At 54.9% G+C, this 18,116-nt stretch overlaps 6 protein-coding genes across 6 annotated transcripts; 4 read left to right on the top strand and 2 right to left on the bottom strand.

Moving 5' to 3' along the window:
* Nucleotides 1-157: 157 nt before the first annotated feature.
* On the top strand, nt 158-2,161 carry UMAG_05951 (uncharacterized protein; the record flags this gene model as incomplete). The annotated part of the gene is made up of 1 exon (XM_011393979.1): nt 158-2,161. The coding sequence occupies one exon, from the start codon at nt 158-160 to the stop codon at nt 2,159-2,161; it is 2,004 nt and encodes a 667-aa protein (XP_011392281.1).
* Nucleotides 2,162-3,631: 1,470 nt separating this feature from the next.
* UMAG_05949 (putative actin interacting protein 1) lies at nt 3,632-5,455 on the bottom strand (the record flags this gene model as incomplete). The annotated part of the gene is made up of 1 exon (XM_011393978.1): nt 3,632-5,455. One exon carries the CDS (start codon nt 5,453-5,455, stop codon nt 3,632-3,634), a length of 1,824 nt encoding a protein of 607 aa, XP_011392280.1.
* A 1,123-nt stretch (nt 5,456-6,578) lies between these two features.
* Nucleotides 6,579-10,641, top strand: UMAG_05948 (uncharacterized protein; the record flags this gene model as incomplete). Its single annotated transcript, XM_011393977.1, has 2 exons — nt 6,579-6,746; nt 6,802-10,641. The coding sequence occupies 2 exons, from the start codon at nt 6,579-6,581 to the stop codon at nt 10,639-10,641; spliced, it is 4,008 nt and encodes a 1,335-aa protein (XP_011392279.1).
* Nucleotides 10,642-11,215: 574 nt separating this feature from the next.
* On the top strand, nt 11,216-11,986 carry UMAG_05947 (uncharacterized protein; the record flags this gene model as incomplete). Its single annotated transcript, XM_011393976.1, has 1 exon — nt 11,216-11,986. One exon carries the CDS (start codon nt 11,216-11,218, stop codon nt 11,984-11,986), a length of 771 nt encoding a protein of 256 aa, XP_011392278.1.
* Nucleotides 11,987-14,549: 2,563 nt separating this feature from the next.
* On the bottom strand, nt 14,550-16,133 carry UMAG_10861 (uncharacterized protein; the record flags this gene model as incomplete). The annotated part of the gene is made up of 1 exon (XM_011393998.1): nt 14,550-16,133. One exon carries the CDS (start codon nt 16,131-16,133, stop codon nt 14,550-14,552), a length of 1,584 nt encoding a protein of 527 aa, XP_011392300.1.
* A 1,353-nt stretch (nt 16,134-17,486) lies between these two features.
* UMAG_05944 (uncharacterized protein) lies at nt 17,487-17,789 on the top strand (the record flags this gene model as incomplete). The annotated part of the gene is made up of 1 exon (XM_011393975.1): nt 17,487-17,789. The coding sequence occupies one exon, from the start codon at nt 17,487-17,489 to the stop codon at nt 17,787-17,789; it is 303 nt and encodes a 100-aa protein (XP_011392277.1).
* Between the last annotated feature and the right edge of the window lie 327 nt (nt 17,790-18,116).

Here is an 18,116-nt window from a genome sequence, read left to right as displayed (position 1 = left end):
GGCCGATTAAATTGCCGAAAAGCCAGATCGAGGTGAGCTCAATCTTCTGAAATGAATCGAGCATCCTCAGCTTTGTCTTGCTTGCCTTTCAATTGTCGTTGCATGTATCACCACCATCACAGATCATCTGCGATCAAATGCAGCATCATCCATCGCAATGCCAGTAAAGATGGCATCTATATCCAGGGCCGCATCTGTGAATATCAGAGTTGGTGGTCGTCCGCCCAATCGTTGGCTGCCACGCTCAATCACATCAACCACCCCGACTGTTAGCCCCTCTCGTTTCTCATCGACAGCTCCATCCCAGACACGACCGCCGATCCTCAAGCTTGACAATGCTCTTCTCAGAACTCAGACCTCCCCAACAGTCTCAAGCACCTCAACGAGCCCACCATCAACTCTGCAATGGACCGTCAACGATGCGGGCGCCGATGAATGCTGGGCCATCATCGCACCAGCCTCCGAACAAGGCGGGGCTGTTCGTGCTGAACTCATCGATATCCTCTCTGGTCGCCTTCGCCCTCGCAAGCATCCAAACAATTTGCAGCATCCGCCCGTACATCCGTTCTTACAAGACGCATCACAGCCCGATACTAGTCCACGCTCCTCCGTCAAGGCAATCAAGCACGTCTCATTCGCAACCAAAATCGGCTCCACCTCGTCCTCTGCCGACTTCACCAACTACTCTGCCCGCTACGGTGCTATCCGCGACCAAGATCGTGTGACGCTCTACGAGCGGCTGATGGATATCCTAGACTGCCCTGTTGGCCTCGTGGCTGCTGCCAAACTCGTTCCTGACCCCTTTGCCCCTCCAGACGCGTCGAGCCAAGTAGGACGGTTCAAGTACAAATCCGAATGTGAGCGAAAAGCTGCTCTGTCAAAAGCGCAGCAAGCTGACAAGGTCATCAAACAGATGGCGCCGCTGGTGCTCATCACGGACGAGCTGCTGCATCGACCTGTAATCGCGCTCTCAAACGGTCAAACAAGACGCGCAAGGATTTTGAGCAGCTTGATCACGGGCGCAGAGCTGGTGGTACTGGAAGAGCCTTTTTCTGGCATCGATCTGGAGACGAGACAGAAATTGAGCGTTCTGTTTGCACAACTGCATGCGGCTAGGAGGCCGAGGCTCGTGCTAGTGCTGAGGGAGCAGGATTCCATACCGGAGCTTGTCACACATATCCTCAAAGTGGACGATGAGGGGCGAATCACTTGGATTGGCCCGCGAAAAAGTGATACTGCTTTTCCTCACGATACCAACTCTGCTGCAAACAGCGACAACTCGCCAGCGCAAGGAGGCTACCATCTTGTCCTCTCCAACTCTAAATCATCGATCGGTGTCGGTGACACATGCTCGGCACCGCTCGTCTCGCTTTGCTCGGTCTCGATTCAGTACGGCTCGAAACTTGTGCTCGATTCCATCAACCTCTCTCTCTACCCGGGGCTCCGCCTCATTCTGGCTGGAGACAACGGTTCCGGCAAGACAACGTTGCTCGCGCTTCTGCTTGGCGATCATCCAAAGTCGTTCTCCTTCTCGGCCTCTTCTTTGTCGCTCTTCTCACACGCACGCGACCACGCTCTTAACGCACGAGCGCTGCTCAACCGTCGATTGGGCCACGTCTCACCCGAGCTGTTCAACGCATTCCCACGCAAGCCGTTGAGCGCCGGTGGCTTGACGGTGGGCGAAGTGGTGGCATCTGGTTTCGAGAATGTGTTTGCGCGACGAAAGTACTCGGACCAACAAAAACAGAGGGTCTGGTCGTTGTTGGCGTTATTTGGCGACTTGATCAAGTCGCGTCAGCGAGGTTGCATGACCGATAGCGCGGATGGTGTGCAGGCGATATCCGATCTTGCATTTTCGTCGTTGAGCCATGGAAGTCAAGCGGTGGTCCTGTTCCTGCGCGCTGTGGTGGGCAATCCTCCTGTATTGGTGTTGGACGAACCGTTTCAAGGGATGGATACCAAGCAGGTACAGAGGACGAGAGCGTTCATTGACTTTCCCGAGCACTTTTCCATCGGGCCTACTCCACTGGACAAGCAAAACGACTTGCACGAGAGACGAAGAATGGCAATCGTGCTCGTCAGCCATTACGAATCCGAGTGGCCCACCAGCTTTGGTTCGCTGCTGCGTCTGCGTCAAGGAAAGGCGGTGGAACACTTTTGAACGCAGCCACTGATGGACCACACGACGGCAGCTCAGTCGTTCCCTTGCGAGGTTTGGAATTCACGCTGGTTGGCAACACGCTTGGCATTTAGTGCTCACGTCAACGGTGGAAGGGTAAGTTTCAATACTATAAACCTTACGCCTTTCTCGCACTGCCGAACCGTTCCAAGACGCGTTTGCAGCTTTTGTCGAAAAGTGCATGCCACAAGGAATGGATGCTATCCTCTTCCGAGTGTCTGCGGCGCAGTAATGCACCTGAGGATTTCGCGACCAGCTGTTGACGTTGGGATGGTAAGCGGCTTGGGAGATACAGTGGTTGCTCAGCTCGTTGCGCTTCGTCGAGGGCGATGTACGCGTTGACCGTAGTGCCTGGACTCGTTGATTGCGGACTTGCCCTCGTGCGCAGCATGCAGCATGCAGCATGCAGCGTGCAGCGTGCAGGATGCAAAGCGCCCGCTTGTTCGTACTGCCCACCAGCAAGTGCTTCCTTTCGAAACCGGCTCGACATGCTGGCTGAGATGCAATCACGAATGCAAAGACAAGATCAACGCAGCTGTACGCTCAACAGTCCGATCTGGCGAGCATGTACAACACAACGTTTTCGCAGCACCCGCACATCCAAACACAGCTACGGCACACAGATGCTCGTGTTCGCGCGTTTTCCACGCCACCATGCGGCCACGAGTCGTGAGTGACGGTGCAAGGTGTTGACAATTCACTCCAGCTTTGCACAGACACAGTGTGGACACAGTGGCTACAGTGCAAGGCGGCACGCTGAGAGTGGGATGCACAAGCCAAATCCGAATCCAAGCAGCAGTGACAAATCTGAGATGATCAAATCGGCTCATGCAAGCGTTAGGGTGTTTGGTGCGAAACACGTGGCTCGTCCAGCGCGACAAGTCTCGTGAGTGCGTCTCGTGGGAGCTAAACCAACGTCAACGTCATCACCCTTTATGCTTCTCAGCCAGCAGCTCAAGGCTGTACGTCCACGTTCAACAATCATGAATCCGACCACTGGCTGCGACACCATTGTTGAGCAAACATCCATTTCATGCCGCCCAGCAAATCAAACACAACCCACCAACAATCCGGCTCCTCGTCGTTCAATGCGCATCGCCACCGACACCCCGAACGCACTCGAATCAACGAAGTGAAACCCCCCAAGAGCGTCCTCGCTCCTCGCCTCCGGCGTCCAACGAAACCAACACCGATCCTCAACCCATCATCTTTACCCACACCAGCAAGCAAGACAGCACCGATGCACGCTCCGCCCACCTCGCCACCAATGCGCAACACGACGCCTGGAAAGCTGCATGGACCGCGTGCAACATTTTGGCGTCCATAAAGCAGTGGATGTATGCCTGGATTCATGTTGATCGCTGTGATGCATGTAGAGAAGGAGGGATACTTGCTTCCGTGCAATCGAGTTGCTTGAGCAACCACATTCGTCCGCACGGTGCCTGTGAGCTCTCAAGCTCCCTCGTGGCGCTTGAGCTTCCATGTACGTACCACCGCATCCGCACCGGCACTGGCAAACGCATCGTCACGCAGCCACGTCACCGCCTGGGCGCCGTTGGCATGCGCATTCTTGATGGCAATGTTCTTCATAGGCTTCTTGACGCTCCACACGTAAACATGCGTGTCGAGACTCGCCGACACGGCGTGCGTGCCATCGGGCGAGAAGCATAAATCATTGATGCGCGCAGAGTGAAATACCCAGTGCGCAATCTTGAGCGACTTGGTAGCGAGATCGTAGACCTGAATTTTGCCGCTCGACTCTCCGGCTGCCAAGAGCGATAGCTGAGTATCAAATGCAAGCGCAGTGACGGCGGATCGGTTGTTGGTCAATGTGGCCGTCTCTTGGAGTGAGCCAGAGGCAAGCGTGTAGAGGTACACTTGACCGTCTTCGGCGCCAACCGCGACGAGCGCTGCATCGGCAGAGATAGTGGCCGAAGAAGGCGTGTATGTGGTTGCGTGGTGTGTCTTGTTGCCGTTCTCGATAATGTCGATCCCTTGTGCACCTGCGATGACGACGACGCCGCTGGTGGATGCAGCGCTCCCCTTGGGCTGACTAGACGTGGCTACGGCTCCTCCGACGTATTTACCATCCGATATCTTGCGCACCGAGTCATCCATGCTTGCCACAAACACACCATCGCGCGTCGAGTGGACGCCCAACACCGCGGCAGTCAAGCTCTCGCCGCCGACGAGGCGTTTGCAAACCCCGTCGGGTGACCACGACAGCACGCGTCCATCGTAGCTTCCTCCGATCAGTGTCTTTCCATCTTCTGCAACATCTAGAGACCGCACACCGAAGCTCTTACATGCGCCGTACAGCCTGTTGACACTTGCGTCGTGCTCAATCACACTGAGCGTGCCCGCAAAGCTGAGCGACACGATGCGGCTGCCTGCCCATACGACGCCCACCTGCTGGTCTTCCACCTTCTGACTGCCCTGGCCGTTCAAGTCGTGCGTTGCTACCACCTGTGCAGTGGCGATGTCCCATACTTTGACAAAGCCATCTGCACCTGCGGTGACAATCTGTTTGCTGTCAGGTGCAAAATCGACGGCAAAGATGGTTCCAACGTGTCCACCCGAAGCCTTGGCCGAAAGCTCGATCAGTGTGTCGCCCGTCTTGCCATCATAGACAAACACTTTGCTGTCGGATCCGACCGAGACAAAGTGGTCGCCGTTGGGCGCGTAGGCAACGTCTTGAACGAAGCGCGTGTGCGTATTGATGGTTTTGTTGTACTTGTACGGCGCGCCGTGGTAGAAGACGAGGTTGTTGTCGTCTCCTGCAGTGACAGCACGAAAAGGGCGATCCTTGCGAATCGCCACGGCGTTGATCTGCCTACTATGTCCGGTCACTTCACCTACGCTTGACCCGCTGTCAAACGAAAACGCATGTCCAAACCTCTCGCGACCATCTCCTACAGCAATGATGCGCTTCGACTCGCCATCCCAGGCAAGGTCGTTGATGCGACCAGCGATCACCTTGACCTCGTTCTTGATAATCTGCTCGTCGCCGACAAGATCCCACACTCGCACGTTACCCGCCTGGTCGGCGGATGCACAGTAGAAGCCGGTAGGTGAAATCCGCGCTACCGTGGTAGGCTGCGTGTGCTGCGAGTAGGCAACAGCTGGCTTGCTTGGATCGGTGATGGAGCGGATAAAGACGGTGCGGTTCTGGCAGTAGACCAGCTTTTCGCCCTTGGGATCCACCGAGAGCTTGGTGGATTGAGCACGAGTAGTAGCTGGGTTGCCCGGCAGCAGGTTATGTAGTGACACCGACATGTTTGCAGCAGCGTGTACAGGACAGATGGAATAGGGCAGCCAGCACAAAGATGTCGATGATCAAAGCGACGAGCACAGCTTCGGTTTTGCTTTGCTGTGCTTTGCTCTGCGTCTGCTCGAAGTTAGCTGGTGTGCTGTGACTTGGAAGAGCGTGAGCGTTTTTCCCGTTTGTCACCGCGGCACAGCCGATGCGAAGCAAGCACGAAGAGAACAACACAAACGCGTCCGTGCGTTTTTGTCTTCGAACACGAACATCACGCATGTGAGCGTGGAATCACAAATCACGAATCACGATTCGTACCTTTGTGTGATTTGATCGTACAAACAACGGCATTTTATTAACACGCATCGTGAACACGTAACCACGAACGTAGTGCGTATAATCGTGAGTCGTGAATCGTGGATCGTGGATCGTGAATAGCGCCATGTGCCGAGATGAAAGCGTCAAGTGGCCGAGTCGCCATCGAGTCGCCTTTGTCATCAACGTCAAATGATCTTTCCACCAACTTCCCACACCGTTACTGGAAGCCTGCATTGAGCCGCAGATACCTTTCTACTGGTATGGTATACATCATGTCCCACCGTTCAAGGTTGCGTCACCAACATCGACTGTCGCTTGGTCACCAGACACGTTGGCCGTAAAAGTCGCGGGACGGTGTCCGGCGGTGTTGTATGCGGAAAGCACCCTTTTCGGGACATTTCGACTTGCATAGATAAGCACAGGCCAATTCATAGACATAGCGAGCTTCAGGCTGCGATCAAATGAGTCGTGTGGAATGTGATGGCAATACCCCCTTCGATCGTGGGCTTTGCTTATCGAGATGAAGTCCTGCAATGCCCACACTACGTTTCATAGCTCTTTCGGCAGCGATTCCACCTCGAAAGCCAGCAGTGCCACTCCAGTGATTGAGTCATTGAATGTGAAGCTGGTACGATCAAGTTGATCCTAAAGCCTTGAGGGGACAAGCCGTACCTCAATACACGTCGAATTGTCTTTCTGCATCCCTCTTTCTGTTCGTCATCGCGTTGGGTCTACTCGCGAAAGCAGGTCCTTACTACGTCCTAGTCCATTGGGCCTAATCGTTAATCATAGTCACCTCTCAACCATCTCTTGTCATTCACGATGAAGGCACTTTGGATATTTGCTAGCATCTATCTCCTGATTGCGGTAGTGGCTTGCCAGCCTCTGCGAGACGCCATGACTGAGCTCGAGCTGGGCACAAAGGCACATCGCAGACGCTCGATGCCTCATGATCGTGGTGCTCGAACAGGTGCTCCCAAGAAAAAACGAGTAAGTAGATCCCTATATGCATCTTCCGACTAGCTCAACACCCATCTGACAACAGGGCTGTTTCTACATCGCAACGTCGATGATCAAACAGAGAATCCAAGCCTTGGCTTCTGCCGCCGATGCTATCTCTGACATGTTTTCGCGCTTCGGAAACCGCGCAAGAGTTGGCAAGGACGCATTCGAGGCGACCGAAGCCAACATGTTGTCACAAGCAGAACCGTCTTCTCATCCCAGACCACTCGAAAGAGCGAACACGTTCGAGCGTATCGTGCAACCCGTGCCACGACCTTTCACGTTCAGCGGCAATGAAGCCGGTTACTCTGGAGATGCCGACCACGACTTGCTGAGAGCCAGACCGTACGAGCGACCTCCTCTGATATCCAGTCATGTCGATCAATCCGCTCAATTTGAGGCAGACTACGCTACGCAAGCTTCTATGCGAGTCCAAGCGGGAAAGCCTAAACACATATGGGAGGATCCGGATCAGCGGTCCAAAATGCTCATCGCGGCAGTTGTAAGCGCTACGGCGTCATGGCTACTGGCGCGTAACATCAAGCAAGAACTCGACACTACGGCAAACCTCAACAACAATGTGGCCAGATCACAAGCTCAGCAGTCTCAGGCGACGCAGCAGGCCGCTTCCGAGAATGCGGCTCTAGAAGCCTCTCGGTACAGTACTAATGTTCACCTCGAAACTCGAAGCTTGCATTACACCGACGTCCAGCAGGACCGTAAGTCGTCTGTACACTCTAAAAAGCGCGGACAACTCGAGAAGCGCTTCAACCCTTTCCGGACAGCTATGGAGTATTGGCAGAGAACTTCGGCGGTCGATGCTGCTCGCCACTCGGTAGGGGTGGTCAGAAACCTTCCTGGAGACACGAAACGACTCATCATCAAGTATCTGATCGGAGCCTCGGCCCTGTTCAGCACAGGAATTGCTCTGCTCCTCATTGGCATTAAAATTCAGCACCAGGCCGAACCTCCAACCGACCCAACTCTCGGATCTACGCCGACTGAGGCTCAGCCGCAACGCGCGCCTGCTGCGCCCGCTGCACCTGCACCTGCCCTTGGAGCTCCTAATCGGCCCATCCATGTCGACCTCGACAAGCGCTCGTTTCAAGTCCAACACGATAGTCCCAATGCACTTTCAGCAGTCGCGACCGTCATTGTTTTGCGCACAATTGGAATCCTCTACACTGACCATCACGACGGATGGCATCCGGATTTGAGTCGCGCACACGAGCACGAGACCTCGTCAGATCAGTCCATCTCCAAGCGCATGGTACCGTTGGAGCTGGCAGCAGGGACACATGTCGCACAGCCTGCTGCTGCTGCGCTACCGGGTTTGCCAGCGTCGAGAGCACCACTGAACTTTGCAAGCTTTCAAGAGCTCGCGAAAGAGCTAAAGAGAAGGCAGAATCTCGCCCTGTTTGCCGTAACAGCTGCTGCACTTGCGATCATATCGGTCAAAGTCTATCGCGATATGCACGATCAGCAGGAAACCGACAACCATACGCCGCATGTTGAGGTGCCGTCTCCCGTCAACAAGCTTGTCAGGCGATCCGATCTCTTGAAGGCACAAGCAGCGTTTTCAAGGTTGACAGGCTTACCCAATGACGAGCGCTCCGTGAAGAAGCATCTTTCGAAGCGCATGTTTCATATGGTTCAGATGATGCCAATGGCTAATGCGGAAAACCGCCAACCACCGCCAACTGCCAGAGTCGTTCCTATCGAAGGCGCCGAACCGGCCGCAGTAGAGGAGGCAGCGCGAAGGGCGAGTCCTGAAGCTGCGATTGCTTTGACGATCGCCGGCATGGCACTTGGCATAACGGGCGTCGCTGCTCTCTACCTACTCTATGCTGATATCAAAGATGACCATTACGACAAGAATCAAGCTCCTGGCCCATCGCCTCCTCAAAAGCAGGGCCGACGGAGCCTTGTAGAGGACGCTATTCCGCAGTTGCAGCAGCGGCATCAACTGAACCCGGAAAAGCGCAGTCTTTTCCTGCCTGGTACTGAAGACATGATTGAAGAGGCCAAAGTTATCATTCGACGGATACGCCAAAGGAGGCGTGATCATCCTGTGGAACGCCTTGGCGATGATGACGAACCACCTAGACAGCCACAGATCTTGAAGTTCACCTTCATGGGTCTTGCCACGGTCGGGCCTCCCATAGTTAGTTTTGTGATCGGGAAGAATGTCGCAGCGCATCGCATCAAACAGCTTGAGAAGAAAGCAAGCGGCAAGGACTCCAAGCATCAAGAACATGTCACTTCCGAACAGCGGTCAAGGTCAGACATTGCCAAGCGGAGCCTTTCGTCTTCAGGTGATGAAGATGAAGCAGCCAGCGAGAAGGCCCAAGCAGCGTACAGTTGGGTCGAAAAGAAGCAAAAGGATTCACACGAGTGGCTACAGTCTCGAAAGCAGTCCAAGAACAGCCCTCGATTCGAACATCTGCCAATTCGAGATGTGTCCGTCAAGCAGGGCAATGCTGCTTCATCACGCGCTCCGCTCTTGCAGCGCTCCATTTCCGGGATAGCCAACACCGCCAAAGTCGCCATGGCCGATTTCAAGAGCCTCGCATTGCGAACGCCACTAACTCCGGAGGAAAGAAAAGCTCGAGCACACAGATTCCGCACGTACGCCGATTATGCCACCGTTGCACTCGTGGCTAAGATGATCGAGACGGCTGTCGTCTACGAATGGATGAACGATCGTAAAGACTGGAAGGAGAGACAGCGTCTGCGAGACGAGTGGCGACACGAGCAGCTGCAGTCACAGCAAACGCAGCAGTCACAGCAAATACAGACGCTATACGATGCTCCACATCAGAAGTCCGACGGCGTTCCTCCGCTGACAGCGGCTCGTCAAGCGGCTCTTGTTCGCAAACGCTCTTCGATTCAGCAAATGGAGGGATTTGCAGCACTTGTGCGGACATCGAGTCACGAGGTCTCGGGATCAGGTGATGTTCAGCCCATGCTCAAGAGCGAACTTCGGCTTAAGAAGCGGGCTAACGTACTTCCGGTGGATGGAGTAGAAATGGCAGTGGCTCGAGAAGAAACGGTGGATCCTCGAGTCCGAGACAATCTGTTGGCGACGAGGAATGTCGTGGCTTTCGTAGCGGCGATAGCAACACTCTTCGTAGCCGCTGGTGGCATTGCGTATTGGACGATGAAGCACCAAGAGGGCCACGACTCCGAGATGCCTGCTGTAAATCCTAGTAACGGTCGTCCGCCTGGTCCTTTGGTGCGCAAGCGCGAAGAGGAAAACCCGGAGATAGCAGCCACCCAGCCAACCGACAAGGGGACTCGCAACACCCAAATTGAGATGGACAAAAGGAGCCAATGGCACGATCGAAAACAGCAGCCTCGTCTTGCTGAACGCGCCAGCGTGGAAGCCGGTGTTGCGACCGGCGCTATCGTGATGCGTGTGCTTCGACAACTGGTTATCGACTCGAAGCGGGATGGTCTGCTTGATTCAGTCATGTTCTCCTTATCGTCACCTCCCGACGCTCCTCGCAGACTTGATTCTGCTGCTCGACATCCTCACGACCACGTTTCATGGAACACTGATGCAAAGAACGCAAGGGTTGACACAACGCCGTCCTGGCGCGATCCGGAGGTTGCTCTGCCGACCAACCGCTCGCATCGGCAAGAAGTTGACGACAAACGTACATTTAAGCGAAGTGTCGCAGTGGAGGTGGAGAAGCGCCAGTCCAAGCAACATGTCTCTCTGGCGATCTTCGCACTTGTCTCTCTGATGATGCTGTACAGGCTCAAGAATCAAATCCACGATGAGCGCCAAGACCGAGGTTCGACCAGCGCGGCACCTGGAGGTGTCTATCCGATCAAGTTTACCCAGAATTCTCGTCTACAGCAGCAGCGACAACAGTGAAAGCCTGACAGCGTGCCACCCACTTTGTGCTGCAGCTTACTTGCCTCGGGGCCAGTGAACGTGCTTCGCAGATCTGCTCTCGGTCTCGGTGTTGGCGAGGCTTTTCGTGGCGAAAAGGTATCCGCCACTGTGTCACATTCCTTTTGTAGCAAGCAAGGCTCTACCATGTCACACATTCTCTCTCTCGTTGCTGCAAATTCTCTGGTTCCAGCGCCAGTCGCCCAGTTTCGTGCCATGTGAGAGTCGTGCTGTGTTGAACGCCGGCTATGCAGGGTGTCATGGTGTGCAGAAGGACATGTCCACGTTCACGTGGTTGGCCAGCTTATCTGGAATCTGAATAACTCAACGTTAACTTATTTGGACGCGGCATTTTCCTCACTGACAAGCGTGAAGGAGACTCGGGCGAGATCGCGCGTTTGGGGCGCAGATAACGTTTTCTCGGCGTCGCAACGACAAATCGTGAATCACGGATGCATGCAAGCGCGAACAACGAGGTTGGGTCTCTCAGTTCGAGGCTTGGCTTTCGACCACAATGACGGAACGCGCTGACACGTACACGGAGCGGAAATCAAGCATGGCACCTGTAGCCGCGTCGGCAGCATCGAATAAGGCCATGTCGGCGTCGTCCGAGGTATCGCTGTACATCTTGAATCCAAACAGCTCGTCGGTGATCACAGCTGCTCTGGCATCGAATCTCTCAGCGCAGACACCGGCGGGCTGCACATCCACATTTGTCACGGGACCGCCCACGTGTCCGGCGACGATCCAAGATTCAGCCGAGATGATCATCTCGACCGCCGAGACGTACAAGGCGCTGGTCGCGGCGTCGCCGTCGTCGACGCTTGCTTTGCATCCGGCATCGGCATTTCTAGTGGCGTGCTTTTCGGACCATCCTCTGGTTGGCATTCTCCGCGAAAAGGCGCCCGACAAACCAGCGATGCATCTGCTAGAAGCTGCTGTGATCCACTCGCTCTGTGTCGGGCACAAGTTCGGCATCCTCACCACAGCCCAGAGTATGGTGTCCGACCTCGAGTGCGGCGTGCGCAAGGTGTTGGGTGGTAATTCGGATCGGTTCGTCGGCACACATGCTACAGGGCTCGGCGTGGTCGAGCTGCAGACTGGCAACCGCGATGTCGTCGAGCACAAGCTCAAAGCGGGCGCCAGACAGTTGGCCGCCAACGGCGCTGATGTCATCGTCCTAGGCTGTGCAGGTATGACCGGCTTCGAGTCTCTGGTCAGGCTTGCGTGCGACGAGGTCGGGTGCACCGGCGTCAAAGTCGTCGATGGTGCCAAAGCCGGCTTGCAGATCTTGGCCGGATTGGCCAGAGTCAATTACCGCTCGTAACGCCACGCACATCGTAGAACGCACACGCCTCCGCCAGGCGGGTCACCTGGCCCGGAACCAGCGACTGACGTCCTTCGAACAGGCCCTAAACGAGCCAAAGTTTGCGATAGCGGTGATTACGTAGCTGAGAGCACGCTTTCCTGTACGTGGTACACCGCTGTCGCTCAGCCCATAGCCTTCGTACTCCATCACTCTCATCTACCATACCATGACCTCTCGCGTCAGACAACAACACCAGACAGCACGGCCTATCGGCCAAGACGTTGTTCGGACCCCCTTGCCCACTCATACATCATGACTAAGCAGGGGCGGTTTTGACCGTACAGCACATTGCCCCACCACTAGACCTACTATCTACAGCCTGTATCTTTGATTCTTGACTCCCGCATAACGTAATGTATGCATATCCGACGAGTCTGTATTTCTGACGAAATCTGCGGAATTAGGAGTTCCATCAACCTGATGGAGTTGCTGAGCTCACATGCTCGTTTAGTCCCACCAACCAGCATTCTGGATCTTGCCAAAGACACCGCATTTACCACCTCAGCAGTCTGAACCACAAAGTAAACTGCTTTTGGCAACTTTTGACAACTTTCAAGACGCATGATGACACGCAACCCCTTCTGAAAACGAACGGTAGCTTCTAGATCGGCAAGGGCGGCTACTCGCCAGGAATAGGAGGCTCGCCTGCAGCTAGCTGCCGCCGAGCTCGGCAATGGGCAACATAACAGACTGCGAAAGGCAGCTGCGGCCATCAATATACCGGAAGCGACACTGCGACACCGGATGAATGGACGTCGTACCAAAACAGACGGCCATACAGGCATGCAGGCGCTTACACCGGCTGCCGAGAGCGCCCTTGTTGAGCATATCCGGCGTTGTGCCTGCAGCGGGTTCGTCTGACGCCAGCCCTGATTCGACAATACGCCAACGCTGCAACACGTGGTTTATCTGAGCAGTCAGCGCCTGTCAATCACGAATGTTGGCGAGCACTGGCTGTAGCGGTTTCTGCTGCGACACGAAACAATTCGCTCTGATTGGTCACGCTGCCTCGACAATGGACGGCTCAAAGGAGCAACAGAGGAGGATCATGCGTGAGTACAGCGTGGCGTCAACAAACGTGTTCAACATGGACGAGACCGGCTGGATGTTTGGTCTGGGTGCTAGCGAGCGGGTCTTGTACCTACTGGTGATCTAGCATCTCGGTTTGGGGCGCAGCCAGGAACCTGAGAGTCGGCCACTGTCATTGAAAGCATTGGAAGTGGCGGTGAGGTAGAAGTGGCGGCCAGGTACTACCACCGATCATCATTACAGAGGGAAAACGCCACGCTGTTGGTGAGCAGCGTGGCATGAATGGCATCCCGGCTTCTTGGCACTTGTCAAAGTCGAATTCCGGGTGGACCAATAGCGAGCTTGCTGTCGAATGGCTGTAAAACATCTTGGAACCTCACACACGGCCGCCAACGCCATCACACTGGCGTCTGGTCATCATCGATGGCCCCCGATCACGCACAAGCCAGTCATTTGTGATGTTGTTTGGTCGCATCGCATCATCGCATTCCTGCTCCCACGCCACGCGACGCATGTACTGCAGCCGCTTAACGCCTCAATCTTTGGCCCCTTGACATCAACATATCGGCGTTGGGTCAGCAGCACCGCAGAGAGCGTTGGCGCCACCATCGACAAGGTGCAGTTTGGAAGCTTGTATGCCCAGGCTCGCGAGAAAGTTGTAACGCAGTCAGCAGCGCGGAAGACCTTGTCCGACTCGGGTATCTCAGTCAACCCAGACCCAGACAAGGATTTATGCCCCGAAGCTTCTAGAATGCCATTGCAGGAGATCACTATTCCACGCTCAGATTCTGGTTTCAGTGCTGCTCTTGACGCCACGCTCAATGTCGACACTCAGGAACCTAACTCGCGTGATGCACGGGATTTGAAAAAGATAGTCGAGCAAACATACCAGGCAGCGCAAGCATGTATTGCAGTTCTAGAAGCCGAAAACACCACGCTTCGAGCTCACCAGGGACGGAAGAGCAAAACACTGGCAACACTGGGACGAATGGTGGAAAAGCGGCGATCAACGGGTGCTTTCAAAAGATGTCACGATCACCCCGAGAGCATGCAGAGCGAGAACTGGTGAGAAATGGTAGCGAAGCGAGCGGCAAAGCTGCCAAATGGGCAAGAAACACGGTAGCAGGAGGACGAGCAAGAGGTAGCACCTCGTGTGGCTGCAGTCTCTGAAGGGCGACTCCGAGTGTGACTGGCAGTGATGCTGTTTTGGCTTCAACAACAACATGTCCACCTCGCATGCAAACCTTGCTCAATCATCTCGATGTTGACGCTCTCAGCGAACACTTCGGCACCCCGGCCGTTCTCGTACAAAGTATTGCTTTCCGTCTTGCTCGCCATGTACTGTAGGCTCACACCATCTCGTAATTCAAGTCTTGCTTCCTCACAATCATACACGGCCAAGCTCACGATCACGAGGAGTACTGCCATTATACCAAAATTGAGATAAAAACTAGCATTTAACCAGCGAGTGACGCTTAGCCGCGACGCCGATTCACGCACTAGCCAATCCCTGCGGGAACCAAAACACGTCGTTAGGATCCCACTTTGTCTTCAAGTTCTTGAGCCTAGCCAGTGCATTTCCGTAGTACTGTTCGGGCCAATCGTGTAGTCTCGCATCGACATAGTTGACGTATGCGCCCCATTTGGCGTCAGGACTGCTGTTTTTGGCGGTCTGCACGAGATCGTCGAAAGCGTTGTATACTTGATTCTGCGCGTCTGGTTGGTGATTGCTTGGGAAGCCGTAGCTGTAGAACTGGTTGACAAAGCTCGCGTTGTGTGCATTGAAGCTGGCGGTCCCGGATTGGGATGCTGGGTACGAGAGTGGGCCTAGGAAGTCAAAGCTGATCGAGTTGCCTGTGCCTTGCAGACCAGCGTAAGCGTCGAGCTTTGTGACGAGCGCGAGCGCCGATTCGTAATCGTACGTGCATGTGGATGGTTGCACGAGCGATTTCGCGTAGAACTGCTCGTGATCCGTGTTGGGTGAAGAAACGTCGAGCGAACCCATGATCGACTCGAGCGACTCGATCCACGACGTGAATTCTTTCACCGACGTTTGCGCCGGAGCGATACGCGCTTTGCTGTGGAAACTGTGCATCAGTGCATCGTGCTCTTGCCTACTCGCCAATAGGTGTTGACCGCTCAACTGGCACGCATTGCCATTGGAATCACTGCCTCGTTCACCAACAACCAACAGCTCGCCGCCAAAGTTTGGCTCGAACCCCGAAGCCGTGTCTGTAGACAAGGTCATCTCTTGCAACGCCACAATCGCCTTTGCGCAATCCTCGTTCGTCTTGTAGCTGTAAGCATAGTTTTGGATCTGCGTCGGAGCGTCCTGGAGGCTAAATGTGAACTGGGTCACAATGCCGAAATTGTTGGAACCTGCACCTCGAAGTGCCCACCAGAGATCGTGTTCGGAATTGTGGGTGACGCTTCGAAGAGTGCCGTTGATGTCGACGAATTGCATCTCGACAATTCGGTCGAGCAGGAAGCCCCAAGCTCGGGTTGCGTAACCAAAACCCCCACCGAGCGCATGCCCGCTCACCCCGACGTAGGGGCACGTTCCGTGAGGCAACGCAAAGTTACCCTGATCCCAAATCTGTTGTGCCAGCGAGCCGAGGCGCACACCCGCGCCCACCGAAGCCGTCTTAGCGTCACGGTCTACCGAGACATGGTCCAGTTGACGCAGATCGATCACTACCGAACCATCGTGTCCACCGAGCGAGTAAGCTGTGTATGAATGGCCGCCCGACTTTGGTGTGAGTTTCTGCGACCCGTTTTGGGCCGAGACGCATTTGACAATCGCCGCCACTTGGTCCGACGTGCCGGGCTCAACGATGACCAGTGGCTTGTAGTCGAACAGCGGATTGTACGACGACGAGAGCGCGGTGTAGTTCGATGAAGTGCTGTACGACAACTCGCCGCCCGTGGTGGAGAGACATTGATCCAGAGAGGTACTGTTGTCGGACCGCGCGAGAAGCAAGGTGTCGGGGTTGAACGTGTAGATGGGGAAAGCGGTGGACAGCGTTGCCGTGAGCAGCAGTGCGCAGCCAAGCGATTGTGAAGTTGTCGGCATCATGTTGTTCGGAGAGACAACTTACGACGTTTGAGCTGCGAAAAGGTGCATACTGGGTGATACTTATACCATTCACGATTGTCCGTAGCGGGGCATGGCAATCGTGAATGCAAGGCTGTACGGTCTAGCTGTGAAAGCAGGGGCTACCGCCGTTTCATCTAGCGCGACACTGTCTGCTGAATGTGGGCAGCTGCAGCCCATCGTTAGCGTGCCCACCTCTGTGCTCCAGCGTGAATGTCATCACATTACCCCACGCCATTGACTCATCCACACGAGACACGACAGACATTCACGATTTGTGATTGTTCTCAGCATCTTCAAACGGATTCAACGCCGCGCATGCACCTGCTTCTCTCACTCAGCCTCAGTGACAACCTGAACATGCCGATGTCCAAAAAAATGAAAATCCCGATGCTCGTTCTGGCCTAGAAAGGTAACTAAGGATATGCGCCAGACACCGTCATCTTGTGCACCCTGCATCACCCTGCATGGCGACTGTTTGGTGCTGACAAAATTCCATCCGAGCCTGGCCGAGCCGAGCCGGGATGTGAACTCGAATTCATGATTTCAGATGCAGGCGCAACAACGGTTGGCCGACGACGAGCGACAGGACAGGGCGAGATTTCGGCTGTGGCAGTCACGAGTCGTGAGTCTGGCAGGCTTGGCTCCAAGCTTGCCTATTTTGACAGCCGAGAGCGGCGGAAGCGGCACACTTGCGTTAACCTTAAACCGGACGAGGAACTCCGAAGTCAGAGATTCAAGCCTTGTAGGGTTAAGCCAGGAACAGGTGACGTCGTTCTGCGGCGCGGCGAATCGTGAATCGCGAATGTGTCTGACTCGTGACTCACGACTGCGTGATGTCAAGCACAGATCGGAAGTGACGGTGTAACATGTGGAAAAACGAAGAAGGAGGGAGTCGTGAGTGTCTCGGACGAGTGACACGCGTGAGGGTTGGATGGTGAATTTGCGACTGACAAATAAGCTCGGGCGGATTCATGAAGCACTTTGTAACTGTTTGCCAGTCGGAATTCAAGAATTCACGATTCGTGATTGGCGACATGTTCTCGAGCAAGTCAAAACGTCAGCATAGACAGATCCGTACTTGACGATGGTGATGCACGATTCTTGCTATCATCTACCGCATCGATGAGCCATTCGTGATTCAGCCAAGTCGCTGAGTGGCATAGTACGCATTCACCCAATTGCTCACATCCGCAGGTGGAGCATACGACTATCACGATTCTGTTGATTCGCACCGACTGCGCACCGCAAGCATCGCAAGCATCGCAAGCACACGTGCTCTGAAGCGGGTTGTTGAACTTTGCAACGTTGCTTGGCCGAACGCATTCGACGAGGATGTGGTCCTCTCTGCGTGCACTCACGTCGCTCAACCCGTCGGTGCGCACACGTCGAGCTGCGACATCCACGTTCTTCATCACCACGTTTGCGGCTTCGATCCTGACGGTTTCGTTGAGCGCATCGACCATGCTCCCGTGTCCGGCCAACAAGCGCGCGCGCGCAACACTCGCCGACGAAGACGTCTCGAACACCGACGACCCCATGCCCATAGGTCACAAGGTGCGATTGACCAGAAAGGGCGGCTGGATCGAGATCGAGCATCCGCTCAAGAAATCACATCCTCCGTCATCACCAAACTGACGCTGCTTCACCCCGAAAGCTTTCGATCCTCGTTCGATCCACCAGCGACGCTCTTGCGCCTTGCATCCCAGCCCTTCTTCCCTTTTCGCCATCCCCGAAAGCATCACATTTGTACCAGTATACCATCTTCTCATTTGCATATCAACCACAACAAAAAAGCGAAAAGCGAAAAGCGAAAAGCGCCTTCTCATAAGATCTGTGCGATTACGACGGCCACTGCAGTGATGCAGACACGAGGATCGATTCGGCCGGCATGCACTCTACGTTGCCCCCTGAAGAGCGTCGATCCAGGTTGCGTTGTGCACAAAAGCTGTACCCGCGCGTGTG

The sequence above is a fragment of the Mycosarcoma maydis genome, chromosome 20 (genome assembly GCF_000328475.2).
Source record: "Mycosarcoma maydis chromosome 20, whole genome shotgun sequence".
NCBI classification, from domain to species: domain Eukaryota; kingdom Fungi; phylum Basidiomycota; class Ustilaginomycetes; order Ustilaginales; genus Mycosarcoma; species Mycosarcoma maydis.
The sequence above is the reverse complement of the archived record's forward strand: the minus strand, read 5'-3'. Positions and strand labels throughout refer to the sequence as shown.